General features: G+C 47.5%; 2 protein-coding genes across 2 annotated transcripts in view; one reads left to right on the forward strand and one right to left on the reverse strand.

The window, feature by feature from the left end:
* The first annotated feature begins 6 nt into the window (after nucleotides 1-6).
* LOC146304068 (activator of 90 kDa heat shock protein ATPase homolog 1-like) lies at nucleotides 7-6,431 on the forward strand. Its single transcript, XM_084714294.1, has 8 exons — nucleotides 7-43; nucleotides 788-870; nucleotides 3,960-4,077; nucleotides 4,156-4,262; nucleotides 4,339-4,476; nucleotides 5,716-5,817; nucleotides 5,897-5,948; nucleotides 6,026-6,431. Exons 2-8 carry the CDS (start codon nucleotides 856-858, stop codon nucleotides 6,181-6,183), a joined length of 690 nt encoding a protein of 229 aa, XP_084570420.1. The 5' UTR covers nucleotides 7-43; nucleotides 788-855; the 3' UTR covers nucleotides 6,184-6,431.
* Nucleotides 6,424-14,749, reverse strand: part of brf1b (BRF1 general transcription factor IIIB subunit b) — a 36,364-nt gene continuing 28,038 nt past the window's right edge. Inside the window, exons 9-19 of the mRNA XM_084714292.1 lie at nucleotides 14,026-14,152; nucleotides 13,905-13,944; nucleotides 13,649-13,744; nucleotides 13,266-13,571; nucleotides 13,116-13,177; nucleotides 12,845-12,926; nucleotides 12,606-12,658; nucleotides 12,098-12,387; nucleotides 9,853-9,904; nucleotides 7,210-7,384; nucleotides 6,424-7,029 (exon numbers count right to left, since the gene is read on the reverse strand). Coding sequence (XP_084570418.1) covers nucleotides 6,998-7,029; nucleotides 7,210-7,384; nucleotides 9,853-9,904; nucleotides 12,098-12,387; nucleotides 12,606-12,658; nucleotides 12,845-12,926; nucleotides 13,116-13,177; nucleotides 13,266-13,571; nucleotides 13,649-13,744; nucleotides 13,905-13,944; nucleotides 14,026-14,152 — 1,315 coding nt within the window. The 3' untranslated portion in view covers nucleotides 6,424-6,997. The remainder of the gene's footprint in view (nucleotides 7,030-7,209; nucleotides 7,385-9,852; nucleotides 9,905-12,097; nucleotides 12,388-12,605; nucleotides 12,659-12,844; nucleotides 12,927-13,115; nucleotides 13,178-13,265; nucleotides 13,572-13,648; nucleotides 13,745-13,904; nucleotides 13,945-14,025; nucleotides 14,153-14,749) is intronic.

The raw sequence follows: 14,749 nt of genomic DNA on the forward strand, positions 1-14,749 counted from the left end.
CTCATCTTCTTCTATGAGTGGCAACTGAGAGCTGGTTGGCTGGGTCAGTGATGATGTCACTTATGATGTCAGTCATATTTACATCAAGTTTCCTCTCAGAGTTGAATGATGTCATCATACTACAGATCCTGTCTTAACTGTGTGGTAACCGTTGTAACTAGGGTTAGAAAATAGACGGGTACGAAATGTTTTTAGTCAAAAATGGTCTGAACCTCACCTTTTACACCTGCAGGAGGAGCTAACTGACTGACTAGCTAACAGTTAGCGTTAGCAAACAGTAGTTTGCAGTAATATTAGCAAACAGTAGCTAACTGTAGTGTTAGCTAATAGTAACCAATGTAGTGATATCTAACAGTAGTTAGCAGTAGTGTTCTTTTACAGCAGCTAATGGTAGTGTAAGCTAACAGTAGCTAATTATAGTGTTAGCACACAGTGGCATTAGTGTTAGGGAACAGCAGCTAACGGAAATGTTAGCAAACTGTAGCTAACAGTAGTGTTAGTGAGCTGTAGCTAACGTGTTAGCAAACAGTAGCTAATGGTACTGTTAGCAAACAGTAGCTAACAGTAGTGTTAGTGAGCTGTAGCTAACGTGTTAGCAAACAGTAGCTAACAGTAGTGTATTTTTAGCATGTTGTTGTTTCAGAATGTAACTATGATTTAAAAAACATCAGTTACAAAGTTGTTTACCTGAGAGAGGTAATAAACGTAGTGTTGGTTGCTATGGTAATATAAAATTTGATAAGGGAATTGCATCAACAAGTGCTTCTGTGGTGTCAACTGTCTGCAGGAACATCTAGCAGCGGACTGAAGTACAGAGGAAGTCTTGACGTGTCGAACCTGTCCGATGAGAATGACATGGACGACCTCGATGTGAGTCTGATCACACTGACAGCTGTACTGATACTTGTGTTGATCACTGTACTAATCGCTGTATTGACTATTGATAATCATGTCTGCGAAGGTTCTCAGTCATCAGGTGCTGGACTGTTTGAGGTTCTGGAAGATGTTTGATCGGAATGCTCTGACTCTCAGGAAGTTCAGCTGTTTCACCTCTGTGAGGTCACATGATTTCACAATCTTATAAATAAATGGTCTAACTAGAACCAGTAAGGGTTTTTCAGCTTGTCCCCATAGGAGAACCCTTTTTGGTTCCTATTATAAAGGTCTGCCACCCTTCCAAGAAAGGTTCAGAATTTCAGCCCAGCCTCTGCCTGCCTGACCGTCTCGACCGCCTTCCACTTCCTCCCCGTCCTCACAATGATCCTTGTTCTGGACACTTTGCTGAACGGGAGCCTGAGCTTGTTCATCTTCCCATCCAGTGCCACTCAGGCAGCTCTCTGCTCAAAGACTTCCACTGCAGTCATAGGAACGTCATAGATGAGCTCGTGTCAGAGGGTTCCTGGGAGGGTCCCGTGCTGGTAGACCAGGCTTTGAATCCTCCTGGGAACCCAGACTTGTGCACCACTCTCAGCCAGGTCAGCTCTGATGGGTGGCTGCCTCATTCCAGACTTGCTGAGAGGAGCCCGGCAGCGTTTCTGCTGACTTGACCAGAATATTCATTGTCGTGTGAAGAGGGTCACTGACATGGTGCAACCGATAATTAGTCTGAGGTCAGTTGGCCAGAGGAGACAGTCGAGCTGAACTTGCTGTAGTAGTCCAGTATGAGGTCTTTGACCTTCTGGGGTACGTGGTGTCTCTCATGCAACCTCGACGAGTTTGTGTGGTATTGATCATTAGCTGTCGGTGAGTTCTAGCCGCAGCTCACATCCCCTTTGCTCTCTTTTGCCTCCTGGATGAGCTGAAGAAAGCTGAATATCTTGCTCTTCATGCTGAGAAAGGAGATTATGTGAGAACGATCAGTGTTCTTGGATCTTTCCTCATTCAGTATGTTTACCCCTTCAGCATATCTCCATGATTGGGTGATCTTCCTTCTCTTTCAGATCACCTTCAAGACCCTCCAAACCTGATGGAGTAGTTCTGGAGATTTCACTCGAGCCTAATGTTGAGTTAGATCTCGCCCTCCTCCACTTCACTCAGGCAGGACTCCTTCAAGGGGCCTTCACATGACAAGAAATTTGCTCTTCGCTCACCGCCAGGTAGGGCGTAGAGGCACCGAGCGGACGGAGGAGCTCAGGTATACGTCATCAACAAGTGCGAGCTATTCACTGTTGCTAGGCAACACCAAACACTACTTGAAAAAGGACGAGGAGGAAAAAGCAGACTCCTCTTCTGCAGAAACTAACCACAGTTCTGTGTAACAACATGACTGAAGGACAGTTTCTATCTGTGAAGCACTGATCCTCACTGTGTCTGTCTGGAACAACAAACACACAGCTAAGCTAACGTTAGCATTGTAGCTCGTAAACTCTGCCCAATCACAAGCCTGGTAGCTCGATCTGACTGCTGACATTTCACCAAGTCATCCTCTTCCTGTCGAGATCGTGGTTTGATTTTAATGTTTTACAGTTCGAGGAACTCAGAAACACACAGAAAGAGTTTTTCTTCCATTTCCTCTCCCTCTCTGTTCGTATCTGTCGCTTCTGGCTACGTCACATTCAGCTGTTATCTCATTGGTTGCGCTTTGAAAGGTCAGCGGCAAACGAGGTCAAAGTTCAAATAATTTGAACTTTGGGCGCAGCGGTGAGCGGCAGATCCAAGCGGTGCGCCACGCCGAGGGTAGCGGTGCCACTAGTTCGCCGCTTTCTCCATAGGAAAATAATGGGACAGCCAGCGTGAAGCGTTTTACCGCTGATCATGTGTAAAGGCCTTCAGATTGAAGTCTGCTGTTGGTTCCGATGGTGTTATCAGTGCGTTACATGGACCAAGTGGTTGGTCTCTTATGGTGTCATTGATGGCGCCTCTAGAGTAGGTCAAGCGGCCGGTCCTCCTCTGACCAGAGAGCTCGTTAGTGAGCTTGAAGGTGTTGGTCAGGAACGCTCCTCTGGCTCTCAGTTGTCCACAGGGTCAGGAGCTCCTTCCTGAGGAGGAGACCAGCCTTCTTGACATCTCCTGCCTTCTTGTACTGTCTGACAGACTTGAGTTCTTCCGTGAGACGCTGGATTTTCTTTGTTTGATGATTTGTCTCTGTCCCAGGTTGCTCAGCTGCGATGGTTGCCATAGATTTCAGCCAGCTGTCCACAGTGATGCTCACTCTGCCACCTTCATGTTGTTGTTGTTGGCTCTTCTCCTGCTTGATGTCCAGAGTTCTGCAGGCCTTCCAGCCCAGCTCCACTGGCATGAACCTGGTCCTCCACCTGCTCCTGGTTCCTCTCCTCCATCTCCTCCATCCTCTCCTCCATCTCCTCCATCCTCTCCTCTCACAGTCAACTCAAGTAGATGAGGCGTCTTGTGGCATCAGTCTGAGTCATTTTAAAAAAGTTAAACTTCTCTGGTTTCAGTTTCTTAAATGTTGATATATTCTGTTTTCTTTTCTCTCTGACAGTAAACTGAATTTTGAGGACGTCGTCTTGGACTTGGATCAATACTGATCAATATTTTCTGATACTTTATGAACCATTTTTCTAAATTAATGTAAAAATGATTATCAATATGAAAATAATAATTACAAGAAACTGTTCAGCCTGATGTATGTTGTTTTTAAATTTGAAAATGACTCAAAATGATCAATCGATGATCAAAGAAGTTGATTAAGTTGATGATCAGTTAACTGATTAATCGCAACTGTTAATGTTAAAGACAATCCAGAGGGAACAGAAAGTAATCAAGTTACATTTCTTTAGTATTGTGATACTTGGAATAGATTACTGATTACATGTATACAGTAACTGAACCCACCTGGTGACTCATGTGACCTCACACTGGCGAGTTAGGACGCTCTGAACCTCAGAGTCTCCACACTTTCATACAGACAGAATATTGATGACTGTTGATGATCACAGTATTGATGACTGTATTGATCGATCAGTGCACTGATGATCTTTTTGATGGCTCCTGTCCAGATCTCTGTGTCTCTGTGTAAGGACCAGCCCAGCACACCGCTCTTGGGCCTGATGAAGAAGAAGGGTGTCCAGGAGGTCAGGAGGGTTCTGGGAGACTATGTCCACCAGCTCAGATCAGGTCTGTTACCCAGAGTACAGCAGGACCAACCAATCAGTGCTGATGATATAGTAACCTTATTGACTTGTGACCTCACAGAGTTCAGTCAGGGGATGATCCTCCCCACCACCAACGGACCGCTGCCGCCACCACAACCCAACACCAAGAAGACCCAGATCCAGAAGGTCCAGAGCAGTAAAACTCAGGTAGGCCTCCAGACACACGGCTTCTGATCTAGACTCAGGTGACCTATGACCTGACCTCTGACCTCTTCTCCTACAGATAAGCCCTGGCCCCCAGGGTTCATCCAGCCCCGCCTCTTGCCCTGCAGGTGTCCGTATCTCAACCTGCAGCTTTGACCTGACGGAGTCCTTCAGAACCTCACCTGACGAGGTTTACAGGACCTTCACCGACCAGGAGGTATGGGACCAGGAGTGGGGTCAGGAACAGGTCCAGCACCAGGACAAAGTCTGGGACCAGGTCCAGGACTGGGACCAGATCCAAGACCGGCTCCAGTCAAAACCTGGACCTGTGCTCTGTGGTATTAGTGCTGTAGCAATACTGTACTACTGCAGTATTGTAGTAGTACTGTAGTGTTGTAGTAGAAGTGTAGTTGTACTGTAGTACTGTAGTATTGTAGTATTATTGTAATACTTAATTATCAGAACAGATCTACAGAGGACGCCGTAGCCTCAGCCCTCCATGCTGCACTGTCTCACCTGGAGCAGCAGGGGATCTATGTGCGGCTGCTCTTTGTTGACTACAGCTTCGCATTTAACACCATCCTCCCCCACAAACTGGGGGACAAACTGGTGGACAAACTGGGGGACCTGGGACTTCCACACTCCACCTGCATGTGGATAAACAGCTTCCTGTCTGGTTGCACCCAGAGGGTTAGAGTGGTTCACCACACATCTATGACCCTCAGCAGAACAACCTGCTCCTCAACACCTCAAAGATGGTGTGATGGGTGAGAGTCCACACTGAGGAGAACTTCACCTGGAACATGAACCACTTTGAGCTTCTGATAAAGGTCCAGCAGAGACGGCACTTTCTAAGGTTGCTCAGGAAAACAACATCAGCCAGAGACTGCTGGTGTCGTTTTATCGGTTCTCCACAGAGAACATACTGACGTTCTGTGCAGGTGTGTGGTACACCAGCTGGTCAGAGGAAAGCTCTCCAGAAGATCATCGTCTGTCCTCTCCTCACTCTGGAAGACCTGCACAGTTCCTGCTGTCTCAAGAAAGCCAAGAACATTATAAAGGACACTTCACATCCTGGTCACTTCCTGTTTGGCCTGTTGCCATGAGACAGACGGTACAGATCAGTCAGAACAGGGACAAATAGATCCAGAGACAACTTCTACCCCGCAGCAACAACCACACTGAATAAAGACAAAACATGATTCAAGCTGCTGACGCAATAAAGGATCATACAGTCGACAGATGATAGAATGTATGATTTGTTTTTTTAATATCTTATTTATTTTAGATATTTTTTTATGCTCTTTTATAGTTTTAAATGACTTTGAATGAAGCACCGACTGGTTTGGCATTTTAATTTCATTGTACACGTTACAATGACAATAAAGATGTATATATATATTCAGTGTTGTAGGGATACTGCAGTATTTCAGGTACTCTCTCTCTCTGTCTTCAGTTTGTGCAGGTGTTTACTCGCTCGGCGGCAATGGTGGATGCTCGGTGTGGCGGGTGGTTCCAGTTGTTGGATGGGAGCGTCAGCGGAAAGTTCACACAGCTGGTGAGGTCACAGCTGCCCAGCCGACGAGTGGTGAGTTGTATTGTCTCCATGGTAACCAGATTGCTGCTCCTCCCTGCAGGTCCCAGACCAGAGGATCGAGATGAGGTGGAGATTTAGGACGTGGCCCAGCGGTACGTTCAGGGACTGTGTGATCTCTGTGTATCTGATGATGCGTTCAGGGACTGTCTGACCTTTGTCTGTCCCTCAGAGCACTACGCCACCATTCGTCTGGAGCTGGAGGATAGAGGAGAAGAGACGGAGCTGAGGATGGAGTGCGGAGGAGTGCCTGTGGGGGAGGAGGACTCCACCCGAGAGGGGTGGAGACGCTTCTACTTCCAGGCCATCAAACAGACTTTTGGATACTGAAGACCTGAACCTCGTCAACATGCCAGATTTCCTGTTTGACAGGCTGACTGAGTCCCTGAACCGCGTCTGACAGGGTCCTGAATCTCATCCGACACGCTGGAGAGAACAAGTTAATGTGTAAAATCTGGTAGAAACCGTAAAGAATGTAAATAAATATATATAATAATATAATAAATGTTTTCATTGTTTTTTATGTTAAACTGTGAACTGTGTTTGTGTTGAAAAAATAAAGGACATCAGTTTCTTTATTCTCTCAGGAATGTCTTTATTTCAATTCAGTATTATTTTTATTTTATTAATCAGTAAAAGTACACCGTAAAATACACAAAGTACACTGTAAAATACACAAAGTACACTGTAAAATACACAAAGTACACTGTAAAATAGAAAAGTACACACATTAATTTACATCCCAAATACACAAGAAGAAAAACAGTAAAACAGCCGATTGAGTTTCAGTGATATTTTACATTCAGACAACAGATTCATATAAAAATACACAAACATCTAAAAGCTACAGCAGATTTACAATATAAACAATGAGAGACCTGCTGATATAAGATCTATTAAAGTGATCAGTGATCAATTAAAGAAGGAATTAAAAACTAATTCAATAAAAAATAATTAAATAAAATTCTGTTAAAATAAAAAAGCATCAAAATCAAAAGTGCAGTGATGCTTTTTTTAATCAATGATAATTTCACTTTGATTGATCACTGATATTGGTTATTGATCTTTGCAGCATCGATCGGTCTCAGTGGAGCTGCCTCAGTCTGACGGACGGCGAGTTGATTTATTCACTGGAGGTCAAAGGTCAGAAAACCTCCTCGTCCTCACAGCCATAATCTGAAACACAATCAATCAACCAATCAATCAGTCCGTTTCAGAGACGGTCACACAGACATAAAACTGAAATTTATTTTATTGAAAGTTTTATTATTGGTGTGATATCAAAGTTTATTATTTATCATTATTGATTAAAGTCTATTTTCATGCTGGATTTTCAGAATAAAAGCATGGACTGACCTCCTACAAGCTGCAGAGCGCTGACACACTCCTCCTCCACTTCCTCTTCCTCCTCCTCCTCCTCCTCCACAGTGGGTGGAGCAGCAGGGGTCGAGCTGGATGGTTCAGGGTCACGGGTCACTTCAGCTGCAGCCTCTGTTGTTGTATCTGTTGTCATGGTGACACAGTTTTCTGCCTGAGAGGTGAAACACATCAAGTTTAACGTAAGAATATTGTCGGGCAGAGGCGGGTGGAGTCGGGCGGAGTCGTGTGGAGTCGTGTGGAGTCGGGAGGAGGCGGGTGGAGTCGTGTGGAGTCGGGAGGAGGCGGGTGGAGTCGTGTGGAGTCGGGCGGAGTCGTGTGGAGTCGTGTGGAGTCGGGCGGAGTCGTGTGGAGTCGTGTGGAGTCGGGAGGAGGCGGGTGGAGTCAGGTGGAGTCGGGAGGAGGCGGGAGGAGTCGTGTGGAGGCGTGTGGAGTCGGGTGGAGTCGGGAGGAGGCGGGTGGAGTCGGGAGGAGTCGTGTGGAGTCGGGAGGAGTCGTGTGGAGTCGGGAGGAGGCGGGTGGAGTCGGGAGGAGTCGTGTGGAGTCGGGTGGAGTCGGGAGGAATCGGGTGGAGTCAGGTGGAGGCGGGAGGAGTCGTGTGGAGTCGGGTGGAGTCGTGTGGAGTCGGGTGGAGTCAGGTGGAGTCGGGAGGAGTCGTGTGGAGTCGGGAGGCGAAGTGTGGAGTCGGGAGGAGGCGGGAGGAGTCGGGAGGAGGCGTGTGGAGTCGGGAGGAGTCGTGTGGAGTCGGGAGGAGTCGTGTGGAGTCGTGTGGAGTCGGGAGGAGGCGGGTGGAGTCGTGTGGAGTCGTGTGGAGTCGGGAGGAGTCGGGAGGAGTCGGGAGGAGGCGGGAGGAGGCGGGTGGAGTCGGGAGGAGTCGTGTGGAGTCGTGTGGAGTCGTGTGGAGTCGTGTGGAGTCGGGAGGAGTCGTGTGGAGTCGGGAGGAGGCGGGAGGAGGCGGGTGGAGTCGGGAGGAGTCGTGTGGAGTCGTGTGGAGTCGTGTGGAGGCGTGTGGAGTCGGGAGGAGTCGTGTGGAGTCGGGAGGAGGCGGGAGGAGGCGGGTGGAGTCGTGTGGAGTCGTGTGGAGTCGTGTGGAGTCGTGTGGAGTCGGGAGGAGTCGTGTGGAGTCGGGAGGAGGCGGGAGGAGGCGGGTGGAGTCGGGAGGAGTCGTGTGGAGTCGTGTGGAGTCGTGTGGAGTCGTGTGGAGTCGGGAGGAGTCGTGTGGAGTCGGGAGGAGGCGGGAGGAGGCGGGTGGAGTCGGGAGGAGGCGGGTGGAGTCGGGAGGAGGCGGGTGGAGTCGGGAGGAGGCGGGTGGAGTCGGGAGGAGGCGGGAGGAGGCAGGTGGAGTCGGGAGGAGGCGGGAGGAGTCGGGAGGAGGCGTGTGGAGTCGGGTGGAGTCGGGAGGAGTCGTGTGGAGTCGGGAGGAGGCGGGTGGAGTCGTGTGGAGTCGGGAGGAGGCGGGTGGAGTCGGGAGGAGTCGTGTGGAGTCGGGAGGAGGCGGGTGGAGTCGGGAGGAGTCGTGTGGAGTCGTGTGGAGTCGTGAGGAGTCGTGTGGAGTCGGGAGGAGGCGGGTGGAGTCGTGTGGAGTCGGGAGGAGGCGGGTGGAGTCATGAGGAGTCAGGTGCAGATGGGAGGAGTCGGGTGGAGTCGGGAGGAGTCGGGTGGAGTCGGGAGGAGGCGGGTGGAGGCGGGAGGAGGCGGGAGGAGGCGGGAGGAGTCGTGTGGAGTCGGGAGGAGTCGTGTGGAGTCGGGTGGAGTCGTGTGGAGTCGGGAGGAGGCGGGAGGAGTCGTGTGGAGTCGGGAGGAGTCGGGTGGAGTCATGAGGAGTCGGGTGGAGTCGGGAGGAGTCGGGAGGAGTCGGGTGGAGTCGGGAGGAGGCGGGTGGAGTCGTGTGGAGTCGGGAGGAGGCGGGAGGAGGCGGGTGGAGTCGGGAGGAGTCGTGTGGAGTCGGGAGGAGTCGTGTGGAGTCGGGAGGAGTCGGGTGGAGTCGGGAGGAGTCGTGTGGAGTCGGGAGGAGGCGGGTGGAGTCGTGTGGAGTCGGGAGGAGGCGGGAGGAGGCGGGTGGAGTCGGGAGGAGTCGTGTGGAGTCGGGAGGAGTCGTGTGGAGTCGGGAGGAGTCGGGTGGAGTCATGAGGAGTCAGGTGCAGATGGGAGGAGTCGGGTGGAGTCATGAGGAGTCAGGTGCAGATGGGAGGAGTCGGGAGGAGGCGGGAGGAGTCGTGTGGAGTCGGGAGGAGTCGGGTGGAGTCATGAGGAGTCGGGTGGAGTCGGGAGGAGTCGGGAGGAGTCGGGTGGAGTCGGGAGGAGGCGGGTGGAGTCGTGTGGAGTCGGGAGGAGGCGGGAGGAGGCGGGTGGAGTCGGGAGGAGTCGTGTGGAGTCGGGAGGAGTCGTGTGGAGTCGGGAGGAGTCGTGTGGAGTCGGGAGGAGGCGGGTGGAGTCGTGTGGAGTCGGGAGGAGGCGGGAGGAGGCGGGTGGAGTCGGGAGGAGTCGTGTGGAGTCGGGAGGAGTCGGGTGGAATCGGGAGGAGGCGGGTGGAGTCGTGTGGAGTCGGGAGGAGGCGGGAGGAGGCGGGTGGAGTCGGGAGGAGTCGTGTGGAGTCGGGAGGAGTCGGGTGGAGTGACTCACCTGTACGTTTGTTTTCTTCTTCTTTGATGTGGAGGATATCAGGAGGCGAACTCTGGAACAGAAAGCTAATAATTATTTTCATAATCAATTGATTAGTTGATTCATAAAAGTATAATTTATAAAAAATGTTTTTGTTTTGTTTGAGCAGACGTGTTATTGTTTACTATAAATAAAGAAAAACTGTCACTGTGATTCAACTACAGACAATCAATAATCAATGATGTCAGTGTAAACTGTGGAGGAACCTAAACAACCAATCAGAGGTAAAAATGACCGATCAGACAAATAAACGACCAATCAGAGGCAGCTTCCAAACCAAAACAACGTGGGATTGAGTCACATGACGTGTTATTAGCAGGTTCCAAGTATGTTTGACGTATTTAAGATCAATAATATCCCTTTATTAATACAAAGGTAGAAAATCTCAGACAGGTTCTTCACGTTCTCCGTTTCTCTGTGAGAACTCATCTGTGTAAATATTATATATGAAGTATAATTACTTTCAGTCTGTATGTTTGGTCTTTGTTGTCTTTGATCTGATCAATAAATATAATATTTACAGTATTTAACAAATTTATTAGACCACCTGTCATAAAAATGAGAAAACATAAATATTTTAGAAATCTTTCAAAAACGTGTTTAAAACTAAAAATGTTTTTGTTGTTTATTTGTCAAATAACAAACTGAAACAGGTAAACAGTCTTTTCTTCGTCCTCTTTGATCTTTAACAGTTTGCATCCTGCTGACATTGTTTTTATGTGTTTGTCTCTTTTGTTGTTGAGGTCAGAAAGTTTCTATCTGTTCAGACTTCAGATGAAACTTTTCTGTGATCAATCTTTGAATCTACTGAAACCAAAATTAGTTCAACAGGATTCAGATCTGGACTTTGACTCGTCCGGTCCATCAGGTCCAGAACTCCAGAGTCTTTGTCTCGGTCAAATCGTCTCTGCACAGATCTGAAGTTTGCTTTGGTTCATTGTCTTGTTGGTTTATGAACCCTCGACCAATCAGATTCAGTCCAGAAGGAATCCCATGATGCACTGAGATGTTGTGTTTGACGTTCTTGTTCATGATGTCGTTGATTTTCACTAATTTGTCCACGACGTTTCCACAAATGGAACCTCACACCATGATGGAACCTCACACCATGATGGAACCTCCACCGTGTTTCACTGTGGCTGCATGTGGCATCAGAACGTTCTGCAGCTTTTCTGTGGACATCAAGACGACGATGCTGACTGAAGAGGTCAAACCTGGACTTGTCCGTCCAGAGGACCTTCTTCCAGTCATCAACAGTCCAGTGTTTGAGCTCCCTGGTGAATCTGAGGAGGTTCTGGATGTTTGCAGGCCTCAATAATGTCTTCAGCAGCTCGTCTCCTCTTTAAACCTCGTTCCATCAGTCGTCTTCTTCTGGTCGTTCTGGAGACGTTCTCACACTCTGATCTAGAAACATTTGTCTCCGTCTGAAGATCAGCTCTGGTCTTCCTTCTGTCTCTAGTTCTTAAAATCTTCAGTTAACTTTCGGTTCCTGCCTGTTCCTCGGTGTATTTTGTAAGAACCGGTCTCTGCAGTGGACTCAAAGCAGACTCGTCCACACTGAGAGACACGTTATGTCTTTTCCTGTTTGTCTCAGAGATCATCCAGCATCATGAAGTGTTTTAATGTGGACAGAAATGATGAATTTCAAACTGGATTCATCTTTTTAGACTCAAAGTTGAAATGAATCAAACATTCAAACAATAAAACTCATTTTTCTGTTCAGGAATGAAAGAAAATAACTAAAATTTAAAATCTTAATCAAGAAACAATAATGTTCTTTACTATTGATTCACAATAAAACATGAAAACAATCAGTTAATATTAATTTGTTGTCTTTTGTTTTGACTTTACTCTCAGCTGCCTTATCAATAAACTTTGATTGAAGTGATCATGTGATGTTACACTGTGACTGTGATTGACAGGATCAATGCGTGTGATCAATAATAATCAATACTGTGATCTGTGAGACCGTGCTGCGTGACGGCAAACGTTTTTTTAACGGCTGGATTGACGACTGTGAAATTTATTGGCTGCTGGATTATTTAATTCCTGATTAACATCTGTTCATGTATAGATTATAGATTATGTATTGACTGTTAATTATATATTAGATATAGATTATAGATCTTACATTGTATACAGATTCTATTCAGATTATAGACTATTGATCATATATAGGCGATTGAGTATAGATTATAGATGGCACCTCTTCCCCATGATGCTAGCGTTAGCGAAGTCTCTGTTGGGGTCGCTGGACTTCTTGCGGCGGTTGCGGCGGTTGAGTCGTTTGCGCGTGGCGGCGTTGGTGTCAGGGGTGTCAGAGGACGCTCTGCTGGGACTGCTGCCCCCCCCACTTCCTGTCCCTCTGCTGTTCAGGTCTCTGAGGACGTCGTAGTTGATCTTACTGGAGATCTTCTTCTTCTCCAACATCCTCTCGATCGCCTCGCCTGCCGTCGACGCCTCAACCTGCTCCTTCTTCTTCTTTGACTTCTTCGGCTGGACACACCATCAATTCAAACTTTATTTACACCACAGATTATGTACATACGACAATATCTACATCAAACTGTTTCATTATTATTTATGATTATTTTATGATAATTGAGTTTATCTTTTAGTTTACTTACTTTATTTAAAATAGCACTGAATTTTACTTCAATTTCTATTTAAACTCAAAACTTTATAAAATTCAAATTATTCACAAACACACCCACCTTCTCTTTATACGTCCCCTGTTCTTTCTCTTTCTTTATCCTCTCTTCTTTCTCTGTAAACACAAACAATCAACAATTAATCAATCAACACAATCAGTTGAGGATAAATCAATAAGATTGGCCTAAATCAGATAATATTAGTTAAAGATAATTTAATTATCCTGCAACATGGATGTGTGTCTGTGTTTAACGTGTTCAATAAAACGATGATGATGATGGTGATGAAGAGCGTCGCTGACCTTTCTGCTCCTTCAGGTATTCTTCGTTCTGTTTCATCCACAGCTCTGTCTTCACCTCAACTTCCTTCTCATTCAGGATGTACTGCAGCACAGAGAGGAGCCTTTCACAGTAAAATCAACCACATCCAGTACACACACCCTTTCACAATAAAACCAGCCACAGATGTAAAAATCAGATTCAGGTTGTGTGTTTGAACAGATATGAATTTTCTATGTTTGTTTTTGTGGAATAGAGTTGATCAATATCACCATAACTGATCGATAAACTGACCTTATCAATCTCCTGATCATCGATACCGTCCAGGTCCAGCTCTCCACCCTCCGACTGCTCGTCTGAAAAACATCAAAAACATCATCAGAATAAACAGTACACCACCTGTCTGAGTCCACGATGATGTCACACAGGTGCTCCTGTTCTTACCGTCTCCTTTCTCAACCGGCTCTGACTCGTCAAACGTCTGCTGGAGGCCCAGGCTGGCGGCGCTGGGCAGCTTTCCCAGGATGGCAGTTAAAGGGGCAACTTGGCGCTGTGGCCCCACCCCCTCCTTATCTGGCCCCGCCTCCTGCTCACTGTCATCTGTCTTCTTGTCCCGCCCCTCCTCCTCCTGGATCACCTGACACAGGAAGTCCTGAGTCAAGTGTTGGGCAGCGGCTCGGAGCTCGTCATCTTCCACCTCCACCTCCTCTGGCTCAGAGGTCAAAGACAAAACCTCAGTATTCTCAGGGTCTGGAAACGAAGAATTTAGGAGCTGTTAAAGGTGTCTGTGCAGGTGATCAGATCAGCTGATTGGAATCGATACAGACCGATTTCTTTGGCGTAGGCGGCATAGATCCCTCTCAGTTTGGGTCGACTTCTCTCCAGCTCCGTCTCAATCTCGTCTTTGTAGCAGCTGATCTCTCCTGGCAGGACAAGACAAATGGTGTGAGTTCTTTACAATCACCTGAGCAATGAGTGTCCTTCATAGTGCCCTTAACAACTCCCCTAAATGACCCTTCAGTTCCCTCAGAAGTGTTCTAAACCTGAAGGGTCCTGAAGAGAAGGGCAGGGTTATGAACTGACCTTCAACATCATCCAGCTTCTTGGCCAGCTCCTGTTCCAGCTGTAGAAGAAGAGGACAGTCCAGGTGATTAGTTTGGTCAGTGATGATTGGCTAACTGTCATCAGTCAGACGGGTTTCTACCTGCTGCATCTTGGCTTTGTGCTGAGCAGCAGTGAAGGAGGGCGGATCACATTCCTGCTCCAGATCTACTCGCATGAACTCATCAATGGTCAGCTGACTGGTGGGTGTGTCTTCAAACTCTGTTAATCTGAAAGGATTCAGAGAGAACGCTGTGATCGATTGTAATCCGCTGTAATCTAATACACCTACTACGATCTACTGCGATCTACTGCAATCTACTACGATCTACTGCAATCTACTACCATCTACTGCAATCTACTACGATCTACTGCAATCTACTACCATCTACTGCAATCTACTACGATCTACTGCAATCTACTACGATCTACTACCATCTACTGCAATCTACTATGATCTACTGCAATCCACTGGATCCACTTCAACCCACTGAGATCTAACGGGTCTCACCAGGATCAACAGCACTACAATGTGATCTTTGACAACTACAATTCTGTGATTTGCTGCAATCAACATGATGTACTGCAGTCCACTGTAGTCTACTTTAATCCACCGGGATCTACTGTAGTCTACTTTAAATCCACCAGGATCTACTGCAGTCCACTGTAGTCTACTTTAATCCACCAGGATCTACTGCAGTCCACTGTAGTCTACTTTAATCCACCAGGATCTACTGTAGTCCACTGGTGGAGATCTACTGTAGTCTACTTTAATCCACCAGGATCTACTGTAGTCTACTTTAATCCACCAGGATCTACTGTAGTGT

The sequence above is a fragment of the Lutjanus erythropterus genome, unplaced genomic scaffold (assembly GCF_056507025.1).
Source record: "Lutjanus erythropterus isolate fLutEry1 unplaced genomic scaffold, fLutEry1.hap2 Scaffold_176, whole genome shotgun sequence".
NCBI classification, from domain to species: Eukaryota; Metazoa; Chordata; class Actinopteri; order Lutjaniformes; family Lutjanidae; genus Lutjanus; species Lutjanus erythropterus.

What these genes read in the sequence shown, in the direction of transcription:
- LOC146304068 (XM_084714294.1), top strand. An exon ending in GCGGAAAGTTCACACAGCTG is followed by an intron (nt 5,818 to 5,896) that starts GTGAGGTCACAG and finishes TCCTCCCTGCAG; the next exon opens with GTCCCAGACCAGAGGATCGA. An exon ending in ATTTAGGACGTGGCCCAGCG is followed by an intron (nt 5,949 to 6,025) that starts GTACGTTCAGGG and finishes TCTGTCCCTCAG; the next exon opens with AGCACTACGCCACCATTCGT.